This window comes from Atractosteus spatula, chromosome 14, assembly GCF_055471065.1.
Source record: "Atractosteus spatula isolate fAtrSpa1 chromosome 14, fAtrSpa1.hap1, whole genome shotgun sequence".
NCBI classification, from domain to species: Eukaryota; Metazoa; Chordata; class Actinopteri; order Semionotiformes; family Lepisosteidae; genus Atractosteus; species Atractosteus spatula.
Window position 1 is genome coordinate 23,297,683 of NC_142719.1, and position 26,750 is coordinate 23,324,432.

At 36.3% G+C, this 26,750-nt stretch overlaps 1 protein-coding gene across 1 annotated transcript in view; it reads left to right on the forward strand.

The window, feature by feature from the left end:
- LOC148820921 (adhesion G protein-coupled receptor E3-like) overlaps nt 1-26,750 on the forward strand; it is a 54,203-nt gene that overhangs the window by 26,092 nt on the left and 1,361 nt on the right. The window contains exons 7-17 of the mRNA XM_088931503.1: nt 2,825-2,899; nt 3,057-3,234; nt 6,313-6,426; nt 8,811-9,007; nt 9,471-9,641; nt 14,383-14,583; nt 19,005-19,240; nt 21,315-21,381; nt 23,964-24,055; nt 25,850-26,009; nt 26,496-26,585. Coding sequence (XP_088787629.1) covers nt 2,825-2,899; nt 3,057-3,234; nt 6,313-6,426; nt 8,811-9,007; nt 9,471-9,641; nt 14,383-14,583; nt 19,005-19,240; nt 21,315-21,381; nt 23,964-24,055; nt 25,850-26,009; nt 26,496-26,585 — 1,581 coding nt within the window. The remainder of the gene's footprint in view (nt 1-2,824; nt 2,900-3,056; nt 3,235-6,312; nt 6,427-8,810; nt 9,008-9,470; nt 9,642-14,382; nt 14,584-19,004; nt 19,241-21,314; nt 21,382-23,963; nt 24,056-25,849; nt 26,010-26,495; nt 26,586-26,750) is intronic.

Below are 26,750 nucleotides of genomic sequence, written 5' to 3' on the forward strand. Positions count from 1 at the left end.
TTCCCACCTCCATAACTCAAAATCCAAATAGAAGTGGCTTAAGTGACATACACAGTCGTGTAACTGACAGTGTGAGGTATCCTATCGTGTAAATTTCGCTTTGTTGCTGATAGGTTAAGCTTTTGAAACTCTGTTTCGTTGGTTAAACGCAAGGATCACAAGCACTGCCATGTTAACTGGGATGTGTATTTTTTAATTCAGTTTCAGTTATAACTGTATGTACTGTCTTTGTATTTGGCCAGGGCTTTAAAGAGAGGAAGTGCCAAAAAATTTCGGTGCTGTCATCTCCGCTTTAAAAGTACCCCCCTCGTGTAAGAATGTGACCTCAAACGTTTGCCCAGCGTAATATTATATTCCCTAATAATCAAATTCTAAAAAGTGTGAGGTTTTTTACTGCAATAACGCGCAAGTATTCATAGAAAAGGTTAATCACTTAACTCACTTAACTTTGAACGTGTTGTGATATTTAGAAATACCAACAAATTCAATATAGTGTCAATAATGGGCGGTGTCTCTGTGGCTAGGGATCTGTGCCTGTGGCTGGAAATCCCACAGCTGGCAGAGGAATCCTACTCCGTTGGGCCCCTGAGCAAGACCTTTAACCCCAACTGCTCCAGAGGCGCTGTACAATGGCTGACCCTGCGCTCTGACCCCAAGCTTCTCTCCCTGTCTGTGTCTGTGGCTCAAGGAGAGCAAGCTGGGGTATGCGAAAAGATGAATTCCTAATGCTAGAAATTGTATAGGGCTAATAAAGTGATGTTATGTTATAATGTTTACTATTTTAGTTTTTCAAAGAACTGTTTATTTGTTAAAAGAAAACTCATGATGAGAGCTGGGTTCAAACCCCCGACCTCCAGCATGCAAGGCATACGCCTAGGCCATTACACCAATGCACTGTTTGACAACTTAAGCTGTAGCTGAAAAGGGCAGGCAACATTTTTTCATGTACTCATGGGTGAATGAGTTAAACTGATGCAGACGTTTACAAAGAAAGTGGACCACAGTAATACTTTGACAATACTAATACATACTTTATTTATTATTAATACTATTAATAATATCTTCCATATCACATCAAAATTGGAACATTTTAACAAGTATATGAGGCGATACACAACGTGTCTGCTCTATAAGTCTTCAGTGTACAGAATAATTTCCGCAGTTACACAACCTCGTTTCAACATAGTAAACACCAGTCACTGGCTTACTTGAAGGTCTAACATGTCTTCCCTGTCATGGTACGGTTTCAACATTCTGTACAGTATGTTTTCCATTACCACTATAAGAACAATACAAGCTTTAAAAAAAAAGAATGTCAAAATGTCCAAAATGTTTCCAAAATATTTTAGCTGCTTAGTTACACGACTCCATATCAATATTACTATCAAGTGGTATTAAATCAGTACAACTTTTGTTTTTTACAGAAACAGCAAGTGGTATTCTTACTACAGTACCTAATCTTAGAAAAGGATAAAACATTTCTTGAAACCTTCATAAAAAACTTTTTATGAAGTACACAACATAAGCTTAATAATGTTAGAACACGTATGTTAAACCAGAACCCATGTAAGTTACCAAGTTAAAGACTGATGCATAAAATATTTATGCAGAATTAAAATATTTATGATGAAGGTGCAAGGTTGTGTGCTTTTGTCCAACTGAGCAATCTTGCTTTTATAAAATATACCGACTTTTTAATGTTTAATGATTAACATGCTGTAATACACTGTTTAAAATTATTAAAACTCTAAAGAGTATATAACTTAAATTCTTAATTGGAAAAAGATTGTCCCTCAGCAGTGACCAGGATTCAAAACCGGGTGTTTTCTGGTGACAGCTCAAATGCTGTACATGAGACGTTAAGCTTTATTAGCTCCACCTGGTGGTTTTACAAGGTGCTTCCAGATACTATTATCATAGCATGCATTATGGTGCAGTATGATGTGCCACGCCTACTGCATTTTGACGCAGTGTACTTTGTGCATTTTGAATGGCTGGATCTTTAGCTGTGTTTCAATGAACTTGCCTGGTGATACATGTACATGACAAACTGCTCAAATGTACAGAAAAAAGCATAACTTCCCTGTATAAGTTTCTAAGTGAAAGGTTATGATATATATGCCGAACAAGCATCTTGTAACTTAAGTCATGTCTCTTGGCTTATTGACAAAAGACAGGTTCTGCTTTTATGTTCTGTGCACAAAGCCAAATATGTAAAAGTTAGATGCAGCGGTACTAAACTATAGCAGAAATATGTTAGTTTAAACAAAAGAACAACCTTTTATTTCTGCACCTCCAAGTGAAAACAAATGCTTTCAAATACCTCTTCATCTTTCACATTCATATAAATTCATATAAAAATTCACATATTATCTTTCCTCTTTTGACAAATTGTGCAAACATTGTATCAACAGACAAGATGCTTAAAATGCAAACGATAGACTTGCTATGTTTTGGCAGCAGTCCAAATATACTTTTTTAATTTCTGTTGCAATCAAATTTCATTCTATTGATAAAAACATCACATCATGACATAGTTCATCCAACCACCCATCCATTAAACTACTTTATCCAGTTCAGTGTCATGGGAGATGCCAGAACATAACTCAGCACACAATGGGCACAAGACAGGATGCAACCTGGACAGGACACTCATCCATTGCATCTTTTTTAAAAATGCAAAATACTGTGCTTCATGGGGTATTTTGAGAATAAAGACAAGTGGACGGCAATTACAAGCAGTGTTTTCAGTGTGAGCACAGCATAGTGTTTTCTGTGTGTTTGACAGTATAGTTTTTCCAATAATTGTTTTTTTCTTTTACAGGTTCCAGCAAGCTCTATAGAGAAGTGTTTATCAAATTTATTTTCAAGCAAAAACATAACCAGTTATGAGCCCAAGGTCTGTAACACTTTTTGTTGTGTATTGTGTTAGGGAGTGGCAAATCTTGAAATGTCCTGTTCATCATTTTGTGAACTTCAAATATGTTTTGAAATAAATATTTTACAGTGGTGTGCATTTTTTAAATATTAATCATTTTTTCCTTTTCTGATTTCAGAAAATTGTTGGAGCTATAAGCTCTTTTCTGAATCAAAGTGTGCTTCAGACTAATTTGACTGTGCATGAGAGGTCAATAGCTGGGGAAATGTGTCTGAATGCCATCGAGAGTATACATCTGCCAGTGCCTAAAGACTCTTATAAATTAATTAAGAACAATGAGAGCTCACATAATCTAGGTATGAAAATCTGTCAAGTGTTGCATCCATTTCCAGTTCAACTATAAAATTATTGCAAAACCTCTTATAACCTGTAGCTGTAGGCATGTAAATGTATGACAAATTGCTGCTCAGCTAGTGTCTAAATTTTAAATGTCACAGAAAATAATGATACAACATCGGAAATCTCTGGATGCTATCAAAGTACTGTGTACATGCTGATATTTTGAATTCCTGCATGATGCTCTGAATTGTTGTGTAGAGTATTTAATTATTTCAGATCTTAAATAATCATTTCTTGTTGTACTGTTAGCACACGATAATTTGCAACTTCCTGATACCAAGATGTATACCTACAGGACCCACATCTCTGTTTGGTTCAGATTGCAATATGTGAGATATTCACCATTCCTTGCCTCCTTTCCTTGCTGTATACATTATATACTGTATAATTTTGTAATAGACATGCCCCACCCCACTGGGTTTACTTGTTGTGGTCTTGTATGTACATGATCTTTTCACTCTCGTTTATGCTAACACTTTTTTAACTTTCATACACTTAACACCTCACTGCCTCCAAAAAAGTTAAGCTATATTTTTTTTCTCATCACCTCCACATCAACTCATAGTATGCCAGACACCATTGGTTGCCAGATAGCCAGCAACAAGACAGGCAACTCCTACTACTCTTCTTACAAAGAACCAGGTTCTGAAGCTGCACTTTCTGCCCTCTGGTCTATTCCCCAGGTACACTTGTCTGTCACATACAGTAGGGACATTCAGTAACAGGTCAAAATCTAATCTCACACTTCTGTTCTCTTATATATAATTACTTGCTGGGTGCTCACACCTGTATGTTTCTCTTTTCTGACAACTGGCATTTCGGACTTCTCTCATGCTTGGCATTTTTAGGACCTTGTTGTTAAGCAGCAGCCACTGGTAAACTGTGCAGCAGCATGATGATTGGTTGAAGCACAAGCACATGTCTGAGTGTAATGCTAATGATGTTATAATAAAAGAAGAGAATGGTAGGATCAGAATGTACTGTATAAGGGAAATCTGATGCAGTCAGGAAAAAAGACCATCTATAAGGACCTGTCTGAGAAAAATAAGCAAGGCTCCCAGGTGAAAAATAACAGGTGAGAGGCTGGTGAGCTGACACTGTAAAAATGAGTCAAAATGGAAAAATTAAAAAAGGAAAAACAAAAAAACAAGGAAAAAATTACAAAGGGAAAAGAGGGAAAAAATTGGGACTTGAAGGGGAATCTGCTGTATTGCTGCACAGGAAAACAGGGAATTGAATTTACTACCAAAGAGAAGCAACTGCCCGCATGAAAGTTGAGGCTTTAATGACACACTTATAATACAGAACTTCTAGATGACTAAATAAGGCATCTAATTACCATGTTTGGGAACTAGATCAGGAACCGCATTGAAAAAGTGCTGGTTTAATTGAAAGGCATCACGATCTTATTTGAATGGCAAGCTGAGAACAATGTTGCTGTTGCCAGGGTCAACAGCAGGTCTCGAATTGGTCCCAGCCCATGCATTACTCTTATACATTTGCCTCTTACAAACCAGGACCAGAGTCACTTTCTCGCCTCTTCTAGAACAAGCAGCTCCTCACCCTGAATTTCTCTATGGATAACTAGTAGCCCTGTTCTATGATGATGCCATGCTGATTGCTCTTTTCTTTCAGTTCTTCTAATGTCATTAACCCTGCCTGCAACTTTGAACAACAGTGAGTTCTTTCTCATTCTTTTCTCGTCTCATATTCCCATTCACTCTTCTCTCTCCCTTCCCCCTTTTTGGTCAACTGTCCAACGGAGCCATTATTCATTGCTTAGTATCTTCCCTATCCCCATCCTCCTTTTCACAGTCCCTGTAAGACCTCTCACAGTCACTGATAATCATTCTGCCCAGAGGGTGCATGCAAAGCATCATTCCCATTTCAGGCCTCCTAGTACACAGCCTTCACCATCCCTGGTGCCCACACTCCAGTTACGATTCTAGCTGTTATTTTGATGGGTACCCCCTAACCACTGGTGCTTGATTGGTGTGGTGTCAGCTCTCAACTCTTTCCTCTCCCAAAGCTTCCACTTACAAATGATCTGATATTACCTATTGTTTTGGTGTTTCAACTTTGTTCATCCTCAACCATTTATTCCCAGCAAACATCACCAATTGGCAACTCACTACCTATGCCCTCCTATTTCTGTGCCAGCACAGTTCTCCTCAGGCTGCTCTTCAAAGTCACTGCAGTCTTCTGTTGCTCACTACAGGGTTTCTGTCTCAAGCTTACTAAGACAGAAGTAATGTACTGCCATCTGTCTGCTGACATACATTCTATCACATGCATTGTATGCGCTTCTCATTTACTTCTTTATCCATCAGTTTTCATTTAAATTTATTTTTCATTTAAATGCATATTCAAAATTACTCTATCGCACGAAACTCAAGCTTGTATCATATTCATTTCTCATTCATTCTATGCTATGTGCACTTTCTTCTTGGTTCCTGAAATAACCCTGCCAAACTGACTCATGTTTCAAAAAATATGTGTTGGGGTTATGACAGAACTGATTTTCAGCCAGCACAGTCATTTCCAAAGACAGGTAAGTTAATGCCAAAACATGAAGTACTCTCCCTTTATATTCATAAGCTCATTTCATTAATAAAGAACAGGATGCAGCTCAAAAGCACTGGTTAGGAAATGGAGTCATAATGGAGTTTTGCATATTGTAATCCTGTTTGATAGTAGATAATTTATTTAAGGGCCTCATCTAGTTGTTTTCTGAAAGAAACCAGTATCCAGGTGATGGATTTGACATGTCTAGTCATCTCAGTTTTAAGTGCGCTTTAGTTTCTATTTGCGTTGTCTGGTTTTGCTGTTGATTCTAAAGATGTTCACTGGTTTCACCTTTTTATGCTTATGATTTGTCTCCTTGGACCCCTTCAATTAACCAGGTAAAATGAAGTAGACAGCTTCCTTTTATCTGTTACTCTCCCAGTATTCTGTACTTGCCAATTGTAGCTGGATTAGCTACTCAATTTTAATGAGTTGTGTTTTTCATTCACTTAAGTTCTGTTTTCTTTAAGATCTCCAATGGTTTGTGATTCCTGCTAATTCTACTCAGAAAATAGAATATTTACAAGTAAATGGAAACACCCTGCAAGTAAACCTGCAAAGCATTATGCAGAACGCCAGTAACGGTAAATGCTAATGCATATTTTGTATTATCTCAGTTTTTGAATATTGTGACATCATAATCACTCTCTAATTACTCTCTAGCCATTGCTTATTTGAGTTTTTAACATTTCTTACCTGCAGGTATTAGCATTACAAATCTGATCTCTTGTACATACTGTGTACAGGATCAGCACAGTCAAGGTAGAAAGTTGTCTCTTTGAAAGGCTGAAAATCCAAATCTCACTGCCGAAGAGATATGCTGAATTTGATTTATACCATTTTAATTTAGTGAAGTGATGCTAGTATTGTTTGCACAGGCATTATGCCTGTTATTTTGCCTTAAATCCATCTTGTGTTCTTTGACACTGAGTCATCCATGTTATTTGTCACCATATTGCAGCCATATCGAATTATGTGTGATTTGTGGAAGATATTCAAAACTCTGTTATATAAACAGTATATTTTATAGCTATAAAACTTTGGGTTCACAGTTTGTTTTTATTAAAGGAAAAATAGCTACTGTACGTTACAGGCAAAAAAAATCTGAGAAGGGTTTCTCTCTGTGGTTATGTGGGTTTCCACCAGGTTCACTGTTTCAGGATATATCCTACGCCCATTATCATATAGGTTGGGCTCGAGCTCACCATGACCCTATTTTGTTGAAAATGGATTTATGGATGGATTTGTCAGATATTATGATGGCAATGTTGGATTTTCTGTAAAACACCGGAATACTTTGATCAACTAATGTAACTCTTGGTGTACTGTACACATTTTATCAATATGTCTACATTTTATCTGTAGTGAACACAGCAGTAAATACCTACAGTAATTCAAATACTCCCCAGAAGCGAAGAACTAAATGGTCATGTTGTTTGTTGGCCATAACTTTTTCTGATTTTTCATTTTCTTCACAACTGCTGGACCTGTCTAAGAATCTAACAGACATTATGCAAATGTATCAGTAGATAACATGAGTTTGTTGATTTACAGTAGTAAACCAAAGTGGAAACTTTCAAACGCTCTCTTTTTAAAAGGTGATACTGTACATGCATCGAAAATCTGACTAAAACTTTGGTCTGCTAGATTATGTTCTCTCTCCGCCTTGCTGAGATGTGCTGCCAAGTTTCTTATACAAGCAGTTTCTTGAGTATAAATTAATGTATTTGTCAAAGTTAATTGAAGTTCCTAGTTACATAATAGTTTTTCATCTTTGGTTTCTGATTTAGAAAAGGCACTGTAGAAGATTTTCCAAACCTGGTAGCATGTCGGAGAACGCATAATAAAACCACATAAAGTCCATGTTCAATACATGGAAGTGTGAAACTAGGCTGAAACTGGACCCACCTTGATCTAAATAACCTTCCCAATGCAAGAATGGTCCATATCCTACTTTGTCTTTCAATTTCCTCTAATAGTCTATAATTTATCCTGCAAAGGAACAAGTAATAGGTTTATTCCATGCTGAAAAAAAGAAGAAAGAGAACACAACGTTTCGGCCGTGGAGCCTTCTTCAGGTGTCAAGGTGTCTTCAGGCTCCACAGCCGAAACGTTGTGTTCTCTTTCTTCTTTTTTTCAGCATGGAATAAACCTATTACTTGTTCCTTTGCAGCCTACGCATGCTGACGCAGCTACCCACGTGAACTATAATTTATCCTGTTTTACTGTCTGATCTTGGTGAATTTCATGAAATTGAGTTTGATCTTATTGCTAGTGTCTCATCGTGAGATTAAATCTGTTATGTTTACACACTTTATTCAGCCTTTTATAACCCGAGTAGACAACATCTTTTGTCTCTTAAACTCTTTTATTAAAAAATACAGCTTGCAGACATCTGAAGCCAAAATCTCTAACACTCTTGTCTCACTGTCTCTGGAGTGTGTTTATGCTGACCTCTTGTGGCCTAAAATGGATGGTACATTGGAGTTATTTGTTGGATATATTTTACTGTACACTATACAGTATATTCAACAGTGTATATAGTCAAACTATAGAAATACACTTTACATCATTCCAGATTATTGAACATAGTAACATTTAAGGTAATCAATTCAGTAACTAAAAAACTGTTTATATTACTCTTTGAATACATTGATGATTGAGTTTGGTGTTATAGCACTATTGATTTCTAATTAAAACAAAAGTTTTATTCAATTTAAGAAAAAAGGTAAATATTATTTTATTTAAGAGCTTTTTAGAGTCATCTCTATTTTTAGGGAAATCAGATTTCAACTGAAGTGATGAATAATTAAAGCTACTGATAAAATATACCTACATTAGAATAAGTTATTGCTTATTTGATAAATCATATATTTACTTTCAGTTCTACTGTACCTGTATCTCTTTATCTGATTTTTATGAAAGATTAAGATGTAAAAGAAACATAAAATATGCTTTATTGTTTTAGGAATTGGAACGGTCTTGTTTGCCTCTTATACTGGCCTGGAATTTCTTTTGGATGGAAGATATTTCCAGAATAAGTCCTCAGAAGATATTGTTTCTCCCCAGATCAACTCAAACATAGTTACTGTTGTCGTAAACCAAAAGAAGAATCATATCCACACACTTTTGCAGCCCATCAATGTCACTTTCCAGAACAAGCAGGTAGAATACCCACATTTGGTTGCATTTTAATAAAAAATAAATTATTCACTACAGCTCTAAGGTTATTTAAAATTATTTTTAACAGTGAGAAAAATGATTATGGCATTTTAAATTAATGAAATATTAATGTTATTTCATTAGTTTAGTACTAAAATAATACAAAATGAAATTAAATAATACATTTTGTTTTTTAAAACATGGTTTTAATTAATGGTTATATGTACAACTGATTGTGAATGTTGCATGTGAAAAGAAAGTTTTGTTTTTCTGGATGCTAGCATCATCTTGAATGAAAACTGTTTTGTGGTAAGTTAAAATAAGTAAAATTGTAATACTTTTTTTCGTATTTTTTGTTAAATACAGTAAATGTATTATAATTTTTACAAGGGAAAAGAAAATGCATTGTGAGGTGTACACTTTTTAGCCACACTCAAATGATTGATGAGGAATATTTTTTTTAAAGCACAAGAGAGATGAAAATGAATTAATCTGTGTCTACTGGAAATATGGAGTAAATGAGAGCTCCTGGTCCCAATCTGGTTTGAAAGCCATCCATTCCAATGAAACTCACACAGTCTGCAGCAGCAACCATCTGACTACCTTCGCTGTAGTTATGGCAACCAAAGCAGAGCAGGTACGATCACAATTATGCAATTATTAAAATAATAGTCTTATTCTTGTAAAAATAGTAAACATTTAAGGAAACTATTGTTATAAATGGGGGGTTATGAAACTGGTGAAAATTGGGAATTGACTGAGTAATTTATTTAAAAAATATTCATAACCCCCAACCTGTAAGTGATTTCTCCAGAATATACCCGAGTGGCTGGTATAATCAGAGGCACATGAATTCTTTGTTCTCTGACACAGCTTTGGTGAAAAGTAATAATTCAGACACACTTGGTTAAACAAATATTTTATTACAATGACAAACTACACTACACACAAGAAAACATACAACACACAAGTTAATCTATTTACATAATGTACAAGACATTTCAGAGGCCTAACATCCTAGCCACCCTGAAAACCCCTGACTGTTATTCAGCACTAAACTCTTAATGCCTACAGAGGCCAAATAAGAGATAAGCTGCCTTTCTAAATAAATACAATGCAACCTGCAGTTAAATCTCTTTCTGCACCCCAGATGCCACAAAATAAATGGGAGCCTATCTTCCTATTCTAAAAATGCACCCTAAGCAGGAAAGACATTTCTAATCAAGGTATCTTTTACCCAGGAAACCCAAGTTTCCTAAAAACACAGAATAGCATGCTCTCTCTAACATGGTTCAAATACTTAGCTCTAGCTAGGTTTTGTTTGGATGATAATGAAGTAGGGGCTCTTGCCTGGTGCAAGCTTCAAGTACCAACTGCTCTCTTCTCCTTTCTTGTCTCTCTCTTCTTTCCTGCTTCTTCTTGTTCCGCCCTGTGCTCTTAATGTGATCTTATATTGTGTGTTTCTGTACTCATTGACAATCATTAACACACAACATACCTAGATTTCCAAAGTAAACTTTGCAATGGTTTTTGAATAAGTGAACCCCACATCTCAACATACATCCTCTCCTCTTTGAAACTAGAAGTGTTTACTCTGCAAAGTGTAAACTCTGCAAAGCTTTGCATAGAGTTCCTCTAAGTGAACACAACAAAACTGTACTGTACAGTGGAATTTATGCAGTGCACAGATTTCAGCTCCTGCTTCCAAGAGCTGATTAATCCCACAAGTGTCACCCACATATTTCTAGTGCCTCGCAAACCCTGCTCAGTGTCAGACCAAAGCTGTTTGCTATAGACCACAGTTCTTTTGACTCAATAAAGACAGAGTTGTCTATTAATCATAATAATAAAATATATTTAATAACTTCAATATAAACCACTGAAATTCACTCTTAAAAATACCCTTAAATTGCAACAATGGTGCAGATACTGTTAACATTATCTAAAATAAAAGTGAGAACATTTGTTACATTTCTCTATTTCAAAGTGACTTTGTTGGAAGTAACCAAGATGTAAAACAATGATGGGGATTTGGTCCCAGGTAAAGTTGTAACCAAAGGAAAACAATCAAAGTTACTTTTTACCTATCATTTGGATGTTCCTGGTCTCCACTGATTGGAAGACTATTCTGCTATAAACTTGAGTGTATGATTAAGACTTTGATTATCAGGAAAGTTGCAGTTGTGTACCAATATTTGACAAACATCACTAAACCAAAAAACTTTAAAAGCTACAGTTTTTTTAAAACAAAGACATTAAGGCAGGTTTTTAAAACTTAAAATAAACTAGTAAAAGAAGTGTCAAGTGTCACAGACTTTATCTAAAATCTAAAAGACACTTCTCAGTCACCTAAAGCTGCAAAACTATTTTTGATAAAAAAATACACACATTCTGTTGTTTTGTGAATTTCTAAGGAAAGTTTTTTTTAATCAAAAGTGGTATCGGAAAAGCTTATAAGTTTGCATAAATATATCCTCTACCCAGGATACACAAGACTAGATTTACAGAGATTAAACTTTACTTAAAAATCTCCCATGGATCTCCTAATTAAATTTTCAAGGTAAAAGGGAGCTTAAATTACTTGCATTAACAGCAAGTAGTCAGTGACGGATTAAGGTAATCAGAGGCCCCTAGGCTACACATTGTGTACCCACCCCCCATTCCATTACCAGAGAAAATGCTGTAATAATTCAGCGACGAGTTCGGATCAAGAGCTGTTACCGCCGATTCAAACAGAATGTAACACGGCACATGCAGGGAACACACGTACAACAATACAACGATACACAACAACAAAATCAGCACAGCAGAGACCAATGACCACCATGTTTGAGCACATTATTTCAAGAACAGCAGGACACTCCCAGCTAGGTTCTGCTCCGAAGCTGAGGCTCCCTGATTCCAATCAATGGGCTGAGTTGGGCAGTTTGAACAAGGACTGACGCCGTGCTATGCCAGGCTTTCTTCTTTATTGTCAGGCATGCAGTGAGCCGAACTCCCCAAAAACTCCTCGCTTTTCCCTTGCTGATTGGATGGGGCAATTCTTTCTCCAATGGCCAGTATTTTATTATTTTTTTCCTTTTATATTTTTATTTCTTACACGTCAGTCTGCTTGTCCTCCTGCCTACACCACAGACTAATTAACAGGGCTGTCCACCAGACAGTCCCTCTTTTTTCAAGAGCTCCCTGATTGTGATTAACAGGCTGAGGTAGGCTATGCCTCCTAGGCCTCATGCACTTTGCTGTGCCAGACGTTTTTCCTTTTTCTGAATGGAATGCGAACAGCCAACTTCTTTTAAGACTGTCGCGTCTTTGCCCATTTGTCTCTCATAACTGAATGGCTGGGCTAGTAATCTATTATTCTTTTATCACTCCCCTTTCATTTCATTTTCCCTCAGTTGAGTTCCTTCGGGAGTTTCAGACACTCTCCAGTTCCTCCAGCTTGGGTTCTAACCAATCACCAGTCATGTTGTAATAGATTGCAAGTGTTCATGGGAAATGCAGTTAAAAGGAGCACATCAAAACATTTCCAAAATAAACACTGTAAGTGACTGGGTAAAGGAATTTGATGTATTTTTTATTATTTTCAGCTACCACAACCAGCTATACACAGTTCCCTCCATAAGTATTGGGACAGCGAAGTCAAAATGTGTATTTTTGCTGTATACTCCAGTAAATCAGATTTGAGATGAAAAGATTAATATTTGACAAAAGTATATAAAGTTATATCTGGGTATTTCTGTGCTTATATGTTATACCAGAAAGAAAAGAAAAGAAGAATTAAATTAGAGCCCTAGCACAGACACTGGGCATAGCAAAATCAACAATTTGGAATATCTTGAAAAAAAAGAAACCACTGGTGTACTTAGCAATCGGCAATGACCAAGTCGGCCAAGTTGCAGTTGATAGAGAAATTATCATGGTTGTAAAGAAAAAGTCTAAATGAACTGTCTCTGAAATCACCAACAGCCTCAGCAGTACAGGGGTGAAGGTATCACAATCTACTGTTCGCAGAGGCCTTCAACAGCAGAATTATAAAAGCTAAACCACAAGATGCAAACCTCTCATGAGGTCCAAAAATAAAAAGACCAGATTACAATTTACTAAAAAGAAATTAAATGAACCAGTAGAGTTCTGGAACAAAATGTTATGGACAGATGAGACACAGATAATCCTGCAACAAAGTGATGGCAAGGTGAAAATGTGGAGAAAAGAATGAACTGCAGATGATTTAAAGCATACTACTTCATCAATGAAACATGGAAAAAAGTGTCATGGTTTGGGCATGAATGGACACCTTACGTACTGGCTCACTTATCATTACTGATGATGTAACTAATGATTGTAGAAGCCAAATGACTTCAGAAATGCACAGAAACATTTTGTCTGCCCATGTACAAGAAAATACCTCCAGACTCATTGGCCAGCACGTCATCATGGATTTCACTTGCTGAAAAGGAGTCTGAAGTCAGAAACCCCCAGATCAAACAGAAAAATGCATCTGAAAAGAACCAAGAGTGTAATGATGTCAATGGATCATAGGTTTGATGGAGTTATTGCATGCAAAGGATTTGCAACCAGATACTACATTTTATACTACTTTAATTTAATATATCCCAATATTTATAGTCACCTAAAAAATAGAACACAAAAATTTTCAAGCATATATAATACTTAAAGCATATACTCTATATTTATTACCCAGGAAAAAAAAGGTCACATTCTGTACTTTCGGTACACATTCATCTTTTCATCCCAAATGCAAATTTCTTGACTATACAGCAAAAATAGCCATTTCTACTTTACAGTCCAGTTTCTTATGGAGGGCACTGTAAATACTGTATATTTATATTAATACAGTATTATTATTTTTTACATTCAGAAACATTTATACTGTACTTTGTTCATTTTTATTTTCAGCTGCCAACAATTCCCTTTAAGTATATGCTTTTATGATACTATTCCATATTAAGTGGATTTAAAGAAGTAGTAAAACAGATTAAATGAAGCTACCATTTCACTAACATACCACAAGTGCCACGTATTGATCTTCTTCACACCAAAACACAAGTATCAAAGATTAACTATAAAATACCAAATTGCTTCTATGTCTTACTTATAGTATCTTTAAAGTTTATTTTATACCTCTAAATTTCAAATTGCACTTGAATAGACCTTTGGTTCAGAAATGATATATTGGCATATACCAGTCAAATTATTTCAGAATCTATTTGAGATCCATATGGGTTTTTTTTTTCTTTGAAATTGTTCAAATAAGTTATTCAATTCCACATTTTTGACATCACAATGTTTGCACTCTGAAATTTTCACAAAGTCACAAAAAGTTTATCCATCCTTATCTCCCATTCTTTCTACAGATTGAGGAAGATTCTGCCCTGTCAGTCATTGAGTATGTGTTTGTGATAACATCTCTGATTTGCCTTGGCCTTGCAATTATTACATTTGTATTCTGTAAATCAGTTCAGAAAGGACACAACACCATTCACTTGCACTTGAGCCTTTGTCTCTTTATGGCTCACCTTCTCCTTTTAACTGGAGGATCCAAAACTGAAAATAAGGTGAGTTAAACATTTAAAATATATCTAATTTAAAATGGTATTAATTGAAAATATGTGAAATATTTAAAATATTATATAAAAGAATAAATTTATTCATTTGCAGTAGTATTAAAATATCCATCCATTCATTTTCTAACCAATTCAGGGCTGCAGTGGAGATGGAGCCTATCCCGGCAGGCAGTGGTTGCAAGGAGACAATTATTATAATATGTGCTATATATAATTGCTCTTAATATAATAATGATTTTAATGTACATATTTATATGTTCGTATGCCCAGATTCAACTACAGATGTTTATAAAGCTCATCTATAATTCCTTTGGGATTGCAGTTAACATTTTGATAAGGTTTTGTACCTTAAAAAAGGTGGAAATTTCGTGTGTTTTTTTTACTTTACAATCTTTTCAAGATGGAATTGCAATGCATTTTCATTTAAGGGAGATGGCGTGTGAAAATAACATTGTTTCTTCATCACAATTACAAAATTGGAATATTTTTCCAGCCTTTTTCTCACCACTTCATCCAAGAATCGCAAGGGAGCCGATGCCTGTCCTGGCAAGCAACAGGCTCAAGGCTGTATACACCCTGGATGGGACACCGGTCCACTGCAGGGCACACATACACATGAACACAGGCCTGCCCACACTTACGACAGGGCCAATTTTCCCAGAAGACAATTAACCTACCAGTACAGCACTCTACATCTTTGGTCTGTGAGAAGAAATGAGAGAAACTGTTGAAAACCCATATGAATGCAGGACAGCACACAAACTCCATGCAGATACAGTAGTACCCCGGGTCATGAATTGAACTGAGGGCCACAGCGCTGTGAGGCAGCAATGCTAACAACTGTGCCACCATACTGCCCAATTGGAATACTGTTTTTCTTAAATGTGTAAAAAGCATTTTAATGTGTGAGAAACATATTATGTTCTTAGACTGTGAAGTAACAACACTATCCATAAATTGCAAAGAGATACTGTAAGTTAAATGAAGAATTTGGACATTTCCTCACTATTTGATTGATTGTGATTTTAGGGAGTGAGCAAAAGATCTCTGTTCATTATAGTCATTTGAAAGCAGATTAGATACTGTAGGACTGTGGGACTGTAGTAGTCCCACTACTGTGAGACTTTGTTGTTGGTCTGTTATCTACTGTATACTGATAACCTGTGAGTCAGTGGAATTAATACTCAAGGCTGGTAATAAAAAAGCAGTGCACAGATTTGAAGTCCTAAGGTCCCAGAAGACTGTAGTGTTTGGCATCTGTTCCAATCTACAGATGTAGCCATTCAAAATGGGTGGGGTATTTCGCGGTATACCCCGGTGGGCTTGTCGCATCAAAACGCAGTATCACGCGGTATATCGCGTCATTTGACATCATGCCGGAAAGTATCCGGAATCACCTTGTAAAACCGCCAGGAGGAGCCAATAAAGCTTAACCTCTCATGTACAGCATTTGAGCTTTTAAATTTAAACTGTGTATTACAGCAGGTCATTCATTCATCATTCATTAAAAAGTTGGTATATTTTATGAAAGCAAGATTGCTCAGTTGGACAAAAGTACACAACCTACCTTTATCAGAAATATTTATGCATCAAAGCCTTTACCGAAGATATCACTAATAGTATTAATAATGAATGACTTTGGACAAGCTGTAAACTCAAAGTATTACGCTGGTCCACATTCTTTTTAACCATCATTTTAAACGAAAATACTTTTAGTTTTTTCTTTGACAAACAGGACATTAGCTAGCCAATACGATAAAGGAATGATAAAGGAATGACTTTTTTTGCTAATTTCTTTAGCACATTTGTACAAGTACTTGGAATCTGTCCAAGCCCTACTTTGTCAGGCATTTTCTTTTACTGCAATGGAAATAAAAACTCCCTTGCTTTTAACAGAGCGTTTCATAATTTCATAATTGATTTTTCATAAAATTAACGCTTTCTTTTCCGTATACCAGATATTAAGGAACCACTTCAGAAGGGTGTCAGCCAGTCAGATTCCAGAAATCGGTACTTTAAAGAAAAAATACACACCAGTATTCCATTTCTCCCTAAACATTTTAAACATCGAAGTCTTTAACTAACATGTGAAATAGCGTGTAAAAAAAGTGGTAGTTTTAAGCTTTTCTGCTAATATAATATGGAATCGCGTATCTAAAGAAATTAATAACGATATGATTATATTTGTGTACTGCGACATTTCTTTGAAAAAATAGAATAGCAATAGCCCGCTTACTCTCTCAAATTCCTCCAATTATCATAATCCCGCCCCTTATGCAAAACAAAACCCTCCTCCCATCCCAGTTTATCTTCTTTATCATAAACAAAATCCACCTCAATTTTCAACATAAAGCATTACGCAAAATCAATACCTCAACACTCCATACTCAACAACGATAATTCACAAACAGCCAGAACATGTAACTCCACATTCCCAAATAGACCTCATTTCCATAGCCCTGCCCCTTATGCAAAACCAACATCCCTCCCCTGTTCTCTTTCTCCGCTGGCGTTTGTTATCGTTTTTATTTTTAAATAAATTTTAGCAAAGTCATGTATTTTAAAAATCTTAAGATTTCTATATTTATGTCTTTATTTAGTGGTTTCATTAGTGACAAAGGCTAAACTTTCTTGGAAAAATGTATTTTATGTAAACCATGTTTGCTATTAATTCATTTAGGGCTAGAATATGTTCATTGTCTTCCAATGAAAGAAGGGTTCCTTTCGCCGTAGTCGGGTTGACATTAGAAGCTTGCCACGCCCGGACTGTTACACCAACGCATTAGCATGTTAAAGCGATTTCATTGAGGAGTCTAGCTTTCTTAACTAGTAAGTACTGTACTTACTTGGTTTTGGAGGGGGGGAGGTGTCTTTCTCTGGAAATCTCGCCCCCTTCTACTTTGAAAATACCTGTGAAACCGGTTGAATTCGTCACAGCCAGCACTCCTGCAGAGAGGGGGGTTGTACTTGCAGTGTATCGGTATACAGTAGATGGGAAAGCCAGAGCCGACCGCTACGCCGCCCACGTGTTATGCTCTTCGTTAATGTCTAAGCCGGAACACATCATTATATCTCATTTTGTATTTCATTAAAAAAATAAATCGTTTGCCCAGCCTAACAGTATTGTTGTTATTGTTTTTATCCTGTAAAGCGCTTTGAGGAGCCACCTTTAAAGGTGCCATATACAATAAAGTTCATTATTATTACTATTGTTAATTTGCTGGACAGAGAGGTGAACATTATTACGCAGAAGACAAAGATAGTGATTTACGTTGCATTGTGCATTGTGCTGCTATAATACAGTTTTAAATAATTAAAAGTCTAAACAGTATCAGCTTTATTTATGGGTTTTAAATAAAGGCGATTTAAACGCGATTTAAATCAATATAAATAGGTGACTATTCATTGTTATTAAAATGACTTAAATTCGATCATGTTGTGATATTTAGAAATATAAATTTGTTTGGTGCGGGGTGCGGAACCAGGGAACTATTTACATGGAAAACGGGCGTTTCCAAGTGCTTGTACAATCGATGGAAATGTTCAAATAAATGTGCAAAAGAAATAAACAAAATAATCATTTATTTCTTTATCATATTGGCTAGCTAATGTCCTCTCTTTGCTAGTTAGTGGCTGTGTTTCTGCGTTGGGTAGCAACGGGTGACTATGTTCTCAGGCGGAAGATGTAAACAGCTTAATTTTCGTGTTTAAATATTTTTTTTTAATTAAAATTCATTCTATACAGCAATCGTATATTTGGGTACCGTTTCATAAAACTTTCATGCTTAAAATGTTTAGGGAGAAATGGAAGACTGGTGTGTATTTTTTCTTTAAACTACCAAGACCAGCCATACGCAGTACAGTTTACATACGGTAATGTTTATGTTCCTAAATTAATATCGTTTATGACCTTCAGATGCGTTGTGCTCCTCTTCTTTTTATGCTCAGCTACTAAAATTTCCCTTTAATGGTAAAATTTCATATAAATATTCAATACAAAGCGGATTAAAATGTGCACAGTAAAGAGATTAAATGATTAAATCTTTTCACTTCCGACCAATGCACCACGAGTGCCCCTGTCGGTCATTTTGGCCAGCCAATCACTTACCGCGGTGCCCTACGTAGGCTTTCCCGTACCGCGGGTTTGTACCGTGCATTTTGAATGGCTGCATCTGTAGCTCTTAGTTAAGACAATGACATCTCAACAGTCAGTTAATAATTTTATTGATAAGATCACATTTATCTTAAACCAAAAAAAATCTAAGAAAAAAATTCAGCTGAAATGAAAAGATCAGACGATTGTGTGGCTTTCCAGGAGTAAGGGTTGAGCACGACAATTTTTTGTCATAACTGACCAACATATTATGTTTCAGTTACTCAGCACTTTTGATCTCCTCTCTGTTTTACTGCAGATTATCTGTGCAGTCATAGCAGGAGCACTACACTTCCTCTTCCTTGCTAGTTTTGTCTGGATGTGCCTGGAGGGAGTGCAGCTGCTTCTGTTAGTGACCAATCTGAGAGTGGTCAAGTACAGTAGCAGAAACAGACTGACAAAGAGGTACCTTTTTCCACCTGGGTATGGAATTCCTGCTGTCATTGTTGCTGTGTCAACTGGAGTTTTTCCAGGAGGGTATGGAACACAGAAAAGGTGAGCAAATCTTATCATACTGTTTTATCTGATGTCAGGTGTGCTCACACCTGAAGAAGGCTCCACGGCCGAAACGTTGCTTTTTTTCTTCTCTTTTCAGTATGGAATAAACCTATTACTTGTTCCTTTGCAGCCTACGCATGCTGACGCAGCTACCCACCCGAACTACCATATATTTATATTGTTACAAATGGGGGGTTACAAAAATGGTTAAAATCAGAAATTGGACGAGCAGTTTAGTCAATAAGTAAAACAAATATTCATAACCCTCCACTTGTAAATGATTTGTCCAGAATATACCCAAGTGGTTGGTATAATTAGAGGCATGTAAATGTTTTATTCTGTGGCACAGCTTTGGTGAAAGGAGTAATAATCCAGGCACACATGGTTAAACAAATGTTTATTAATAATGAAAAGACACAAACTATACCACAGACAACAACAACATAAAACACAATTTAGCTTAGCTTAGCTTTCAATGATCAAGAAGTAGGGGTTCTCGCCTGGTTCAAGCTTCAAGTTCCATCTCCTTTCTTCTCTCTTTTTTTCCCTGCTTCTTGTTGTTCCTTCTGCTTTGAAGCAAGAGGTGTTTACTCTGCCTGATTACAAACTTTATCTAAGCTCTGAGAGACACTTTCTAGTCACCTAAAGAGAGAAAACATGGAAAACATGTAGAAAAGTCATTAAAAATCCCAGGGTGTTTCTTGAAAAGAGTAGGGGTGTGACCCTGGCATCCTGGCCAAATTTCCCATGCCTCCTAATAATCCCCCTCTATGAATTGGCTACATTACTTTGTTCTCCTCCCCCCCTCCCACTCTGATGGCAGGCAGAGTGATGCGCCGGTTGGAGTATTTCTCGGTCGCAGTTAATGGCAACGTCAGCTCAAAGATTTGGTTCAAACCACCAAATGGAGACTGATGTGCCGACAAGCGGACCCTGCTGATGTGGGATTAACGCTAGGAAAGAGAGAGTTAATACTCATGGCACATTAAGCAATCACTGCACCACCTGGCAATTTTACAAATTCGTGCAGTCCTACATAAAACTATTTAAAAAAATAAAAAGACATTAGGCGCTATCTTGTGGTGTAACACGGCATGTTCTTTGTAGTATGGCACATTACACCTTGAGCATTCTGAATGGCTGCATCTGTTCCTAGCTAAGATACTGTATGCTTGATATTCGGTTACTCTGGAAAAAAGCCCTGTTCTTTCTATGGCATTGGTCTTGCAATTCTTTTGAAAAGCATAGCTTCTTATTACTTTATGTTTTAACTGTTTTTGTAGGAAGACATACCTCTTTGCAGAAATTTATGTAAGATGTAACAGTGTTAATATATTCACCCAGAATGTGTACATTCAAAACACCCTCTAAGGCTCTCTATAGCACCTAAGGACCACACCCTGACTGATCTTATTTTTAGCTTGATATTTTTGTTATTTTTTCTTGTACATTGGAATTAGCAAAATCCAATTCACTCAGTGGTGCAGCTGCAGATTTTAATATTTTGTCCACTCTGGAAGACCAATTGATTTGCTGTGTGTAATGCGACCATTCCTGTGTCAAGGAATGGTTAAAATCACTCAGAACTATAATTGAGCATTCTGGGTCATTTTCAAATAAGCCATTAATTTTTAATTTCTGCCCCTTTTAACAATGGTAATTCCTACAGCTGTTTGGAAACAATTTAACATACAGTACTACCATTGCATTGAGATAAGCTACAAACCACAGGCAGAATTTACAATCACAGAATCATTGATTTACACAATAGTATTTTACAAAGAACAATGTCATTCAGAAACAGACATCTGCCTAAATAAATATTGAACTTGTCAATTATAGAGCCAAGCATCTGAGCTTACTAAGCCATGAATATTCACCAGACATTTGTTTAGGATATTGTAAAAATATATTTTACGTAAGTTAGTATATACAGTATATATTAATATACAGTAATCTTGATCAACAGAGAAAGAACACATTTTCTGTAGGGATCATACAATAGTCAACAATACACCTGGGCCTGCTATGAAAATCTCTTCTATAAAATAATATTTTGATGTTATTGCAGTTGCTGGTTGTCCTTTGAAAGAGCGTTTGCATGGAGTTTCCTTGGTCCAGTTAGCTTCTTCATCTCTGTAAGTATGGAATACTCAGTGTTTTATATGTGTAAAGAGCAAGTACTGCAACAGGTTCCTTTCACCAGGGCATTATTTTACACTCTGTCTAGCTTTCCTTTGCTTTTGTACACATAAATCTATGAAACCACATCTATGAATTGGTTTTATTACTCTGCTGTCCTCCCCACTGATAGCTGATGTGTGGTGAGCGTTCTGGCACACTATGGCTGCCGTCACATCATCCAGGTGGATGCTGAACATTGGTAGTGGTGGAGGGGATCCACATTACCTGTAAAGCGCTTTGAGTGGAGTGTCCAGAAAAGCGCTATATGTGTAAGCAATTATTATTATTACAGTATAGAAAGTACTGTATATTATCTCATACTTTTATATTAAAAAATACTGAGGAATCTTTATTGCAATCATGTCAGGGAAGTACTCATGTGAATTACTGTACAGTACAGTGTAGGGTAATAAAATGTATAGCTTTTACAAATTTGTAAAATGATAATTATAAGTTATTAACTACACTGTATATTTTAAGTGTGTGCTCTATTTTGTGTTAAACTTTTTCCAATTCTACTGTTTTAAAATGTTTTTTTCTTTCAACAATATTTAAATTCTGTCCCTCTATATTGTATAAACAGAGTAAATTTTTTTCTTTCACTTCATGGACTGTTAGTTGCTGCTGTCTGTACATTCTCTGTCTTGCTCTCTATCCCCGTCCATGATGAGTGCACACACACCTGTTAACTGTTCAGACTTACATAAGATTTGTGTTACATAAAGATTTTTCTGAAGCAAACCTTCACATAACACAGGAAGTGGGTGAATAATGCTGTGACAAAGTTGGCGAACCCAGAGGATAATTAAGGGAATTTCAATTTCTTACCATTATACCCTTGTTTGCTTAAATGTCCAAAAGAGTTTATATTTACCATATCAATTCTTTCTTTAGGTTTTTTTATTTCGTATGAAGTAAAAAATAATCATAATCAGATTATGTGAAATAGTAAGTGAACTGTAAGTCTACTTAATACATTTAAGGAGGTAATTACAACCAGGTGTTGCAGGTGTACTGCAATTGGGTAACACTTAAACAATGTGTGAGACTGGGCAGACCTGTCCTCAATAATGCACAGATAATTTGAAAGTTTGGTGATTACCATACAGGTTAATATGTGGGGCTCCATCCATTATAAATAAGTCAGCAAATGGATAATATTCTATATAATGCTGAATGATGACTGTACCCTGCTTTGATCGCTATGCCAGGGTCTCCCAAAGAGCAACCCACAAAATCATCCCTAGAGTAACATATAAGGATCTGCAGGCTTCTCTCACTGTGTGTAATGTCACTGTGCATGTTGAATGGGAATGTTGTTCATGGGAGGATGTGGTGATGCTGTCCCTCCCACAACAAAAACAGAACACAAGCCAGCATCTTCTGTCAAGTGCAAACTCATAAATACATGTACAGTACGTAAACAAAAAAATGAAATAAAACAAAGTTGAAAATATATTAACAAAAACTAAAATGTTGCAAGACTTTAACATGCACAGTAAATACTATGAAAATAAGAATTAATCAGTTCTTTGAATTAAGAAAAAATAGTGAGCGGAGATAGGTTTCAACCTGAACATACAAGAGATTGCAAGCTGTTCAGATATAATCATTTAAACAAGTGAAATAACTAGTCTGTGAGCTATGTTCACAGCTTAACATCACCCTTGTCATCCAATCAGAGTTACACAGAATTGTCTTTCCTTAAGGTGCTTCCATGCAGGCCAACATCAAGCATTTCAGCAATCCAGCCAGCATTGTAGGGTTGCATGCTGTAGGTAGCATGTAGATAAAGATATTGAAGAAGGGAATGAGTGTTTGCATGTGATTCAGGCTGGCAGTGCATGAAAGAGATGTGGGTGACTTGCAGGTCTTATGTAGGCTTGCCAGGAATGCGAGAAAGCAGAGGTAGTTAAGGAAGTATTTTTGTGGAGCTGATGCCTGTGATTGCTGTGGAGCTGCATGAAATGTAGCTGCATGGAGTCAACATCATGCTCTTGAGCTATGAGAGAAATAGACCAGAGAAAAGTAACCTTATGGAAATCACCGGCTGACATTTTCTGCCACCAGAAATGCATTACGGGCTTGACAGCAGACTCGCTGTAGGAGTCCCATGAGTGATCGAATGTGTGCTTAAAGACACCAAAGAGGAAGCATGGACTTGAAGGCTGTGAGCTTATAGCCACAGGCACTCAGGAGGTGTTGGCTGCATATTTGTTTGTGTATCTAAATGGTGTGCAGGATGCCAGCAGGTGGAGAACATTAGAAGTCTTCCCTAGAAGGGGAATAACATGTGAAATCTTAGAGCCTGAAAGGCTCCAGCTGAAAAGGGCTTTTGGATTTTAGTAGGTCTTTTCTCCTGTGGAGTCAATCCCAAGTGAAAGAAAAGTGCATGTGTGAAAAAAACACTGTTATTAGAGAGAAAAAAATGTACAGATAGCCCTAAACAAGCTCTCCCAGTGGGGTTGTATTTGTCTGGTACAGAAAAACTGGATGATTATTTTTTAATGAAGTAGATATACTTCTTTTCGTACAGGTTAACATCATAATGTTTGCCATTATTTTGTGGGCTCTGAAATCACAGCTGTCTTTTATCAACACTGATGTTTCCAAAGTAAGAAATACCCGGTAAGGAGTGTAACTTCAAACTCTAGAATGATCTTTCTTGATGTTTCCCTCTTACTGAAATACAAGGCCAGCATTTCCATACTTAAGTATTTCCATTTATTGCTGTGTAAATCTACCTGAATCAGATCACATGTAAAAGATGGTTCTTCATCTACAGATATGTTGTACTCATTACTCTAAAACAGTGGCTCCTAACCCTGGTCCTGTTTGTGCTGTTTTTGTTCCAAGTGAGTAATGATGCCTTTCATTGTTTTGCTTGCTTATTTAGATGCTTTATTTAAATAATTTTTGCTTAAAGATACTATATTTCAGCATGTAGAACTTGGAGCTATCTCTCCTCAACTTGTTTGAGTCCACAAAACAGTACATAATTACATAAATAATTAATCAATTGAATAGACACAAGTGGACATGACAATGTTTCAAGCATTTTTTGTATGAGCATTTGTTTTTACCTTCTGCTAACTTTTTACATTTCAGGTGACATACCACTGAATAAAGGAAAATTGAATATCAGATACAACATTGATAACCCTTACAAACATTTGTCACAGTTTTAATTGCTTGAAGTACATTTTAAAAGTATGCTTCCAACAGAGCATCTGTTTTCTGATTCTGTCCATAGAAGTTGAATCTAGAGTGTAGCCTAGACACAATCTAGAGTGAATATAAGTGCAGACATTCAGAAGTTTATGAGGTTGTAAGAGCATGATATAAAACCACTGGCTTTTGTAAGATTTCTCTTTCAAAATACATTTAGAAAACATGAGAAGATGTCTTGTCTTGTGGTGAAACCAGTCCTTTTAATTACAGAACAATCTTGTGGATACATCACACTATTTTTAAAGTTGGCACTGATAAGACTTGGTGTTCACCTATCTAACGGCTTAAGGTTAGAAATAGATTAAAAGGTTTGGCTGCCAATGGCCAATGCCAGTGGTCCACTGTAAATGGAGCTGGGAGTTCTTGGGTGGAATGTGCAACTTCAGCCAAATCACGAGGCAGAAGGAATCCTGTTAAGGCTAAGACAGAAGGATAAACCTGATAGTAGGTTAAGTGGGACAGTGAACTTTTTACACCAGGATTGGTCTGGTCTTAGTTCAAGTACTTAATGTGAGTAGGTTTTCTTATATCACACTACCAGTTAAGAAGGATCTTCCACAATGGAAAATTGGAAATTTATTTGAGGAGGTCTACATTCTTCACAGTTGTGGTGTCCACGACAGGCTTCCAAAGGAAGAAAACGTTTTGTGTTATCTGAGAAACAAACATAGTCACTGAGTCAGAATGGTGACTGACAGCTCAGTAATTGAGTAAATATACAGTATATACACTGTATATATATAATTTATACATACACTAAATATGTACTGTATATGACTTAGAAATTTAACAGCTATAAGTAAGGATAATTAGACACAGATGCTATATACATACTGAGGAAGAGAGCAGGGAAAAGACAAGCAGAAAGAGACATAGATAAGGTATTTGAGTTAAAAAGTTAGAGAAACCAAATTTAGGTAAATGCTAAGTATTAGTTCAAAGGATATTTTGGAGTTTGCAATTAGTCCCATCTTGTGGACTAATTTGTGGACCTGTTGAAAATTAAATCTAACTGTGAACCTATCTTGGATATACAGTCACTTTGTTAGCCATCTGACAGCTTGCGAGAGCTTCCCAGGATCAAGAAACACTTTTCTAAAGTGTTGCATAATCCTTCTAAAGAATTAACTGAAACCTTAATTCAGTCATTTAAAAAATATACACAATTACTAACAAAGTATTTTTTTTCAGGTTGCTCACTTTCAAAGCCATGGCTCATTGCTTTATTATGGGCTGCAGCTGGATCCTGGGCTTTTTTCAAGGTGTCAAATTCTTCAGTTACATGTTTGTCATCATCAACTCCCTGCAGGGTCCATTTATCTTCCTAGTGCACTGTGTGTTGAACCAACAGGTAACTACTACAAAGACAAACAAGTTTTTGCTCAGCAAAACATTTATTTTGAATCAAGTGTGACACAGCTTCCTAAATGTTCTTCTTAACCAATTACGCATCTTTGGTTTAGCTGGATTTTTTAAAAGTTTGGTAAATTTCTAAGTCATAATTTCTTGGCCATAAACAAGTTCTGAATGAAATGATCATCTAACTTTTGGCATCACAAATACAGTATGTACAACCTCAAAATGCTAGAGTATTAATTTTACAGCCTTCACTATGCTGTGCAGAGATGATACTGTATATCTAAGCTTACAGTCCCAGTTGCTCTCTTAACTTTAACTGACAAGATCTATGTGTGTCAAATGTCCTCCGTTTTAGGTAACCTTTCTTTTGATCTAATGTTTTAAAATATTTCACTCTTTAGTGAAATATTTTAAAAATATTTAGGTTGGTTGTAGTAGTTTGTTGGTTACAGAACCCCTGTTATTATTTGACCCTCAGATAAGAGCGGAGTATAGAAGATGGTTCAGGTGCACACATAAAAAGAAGAATAAATCTGAGTCTTCTGGAATCACAATGAGAACATTAGCAGTAAGTGAGACACTTCAATACAGATTATATTCATGAGCCCAAATAAGCATGAATTCAAAGAGCATTACAGAAATTTAATGCATTTTAAAACTACATAGTGAAACCAACATGGTAATTGTGATAAAAAACAGAAACTTGTTTTTCATCTTAGCTCTTTGCTTGTGT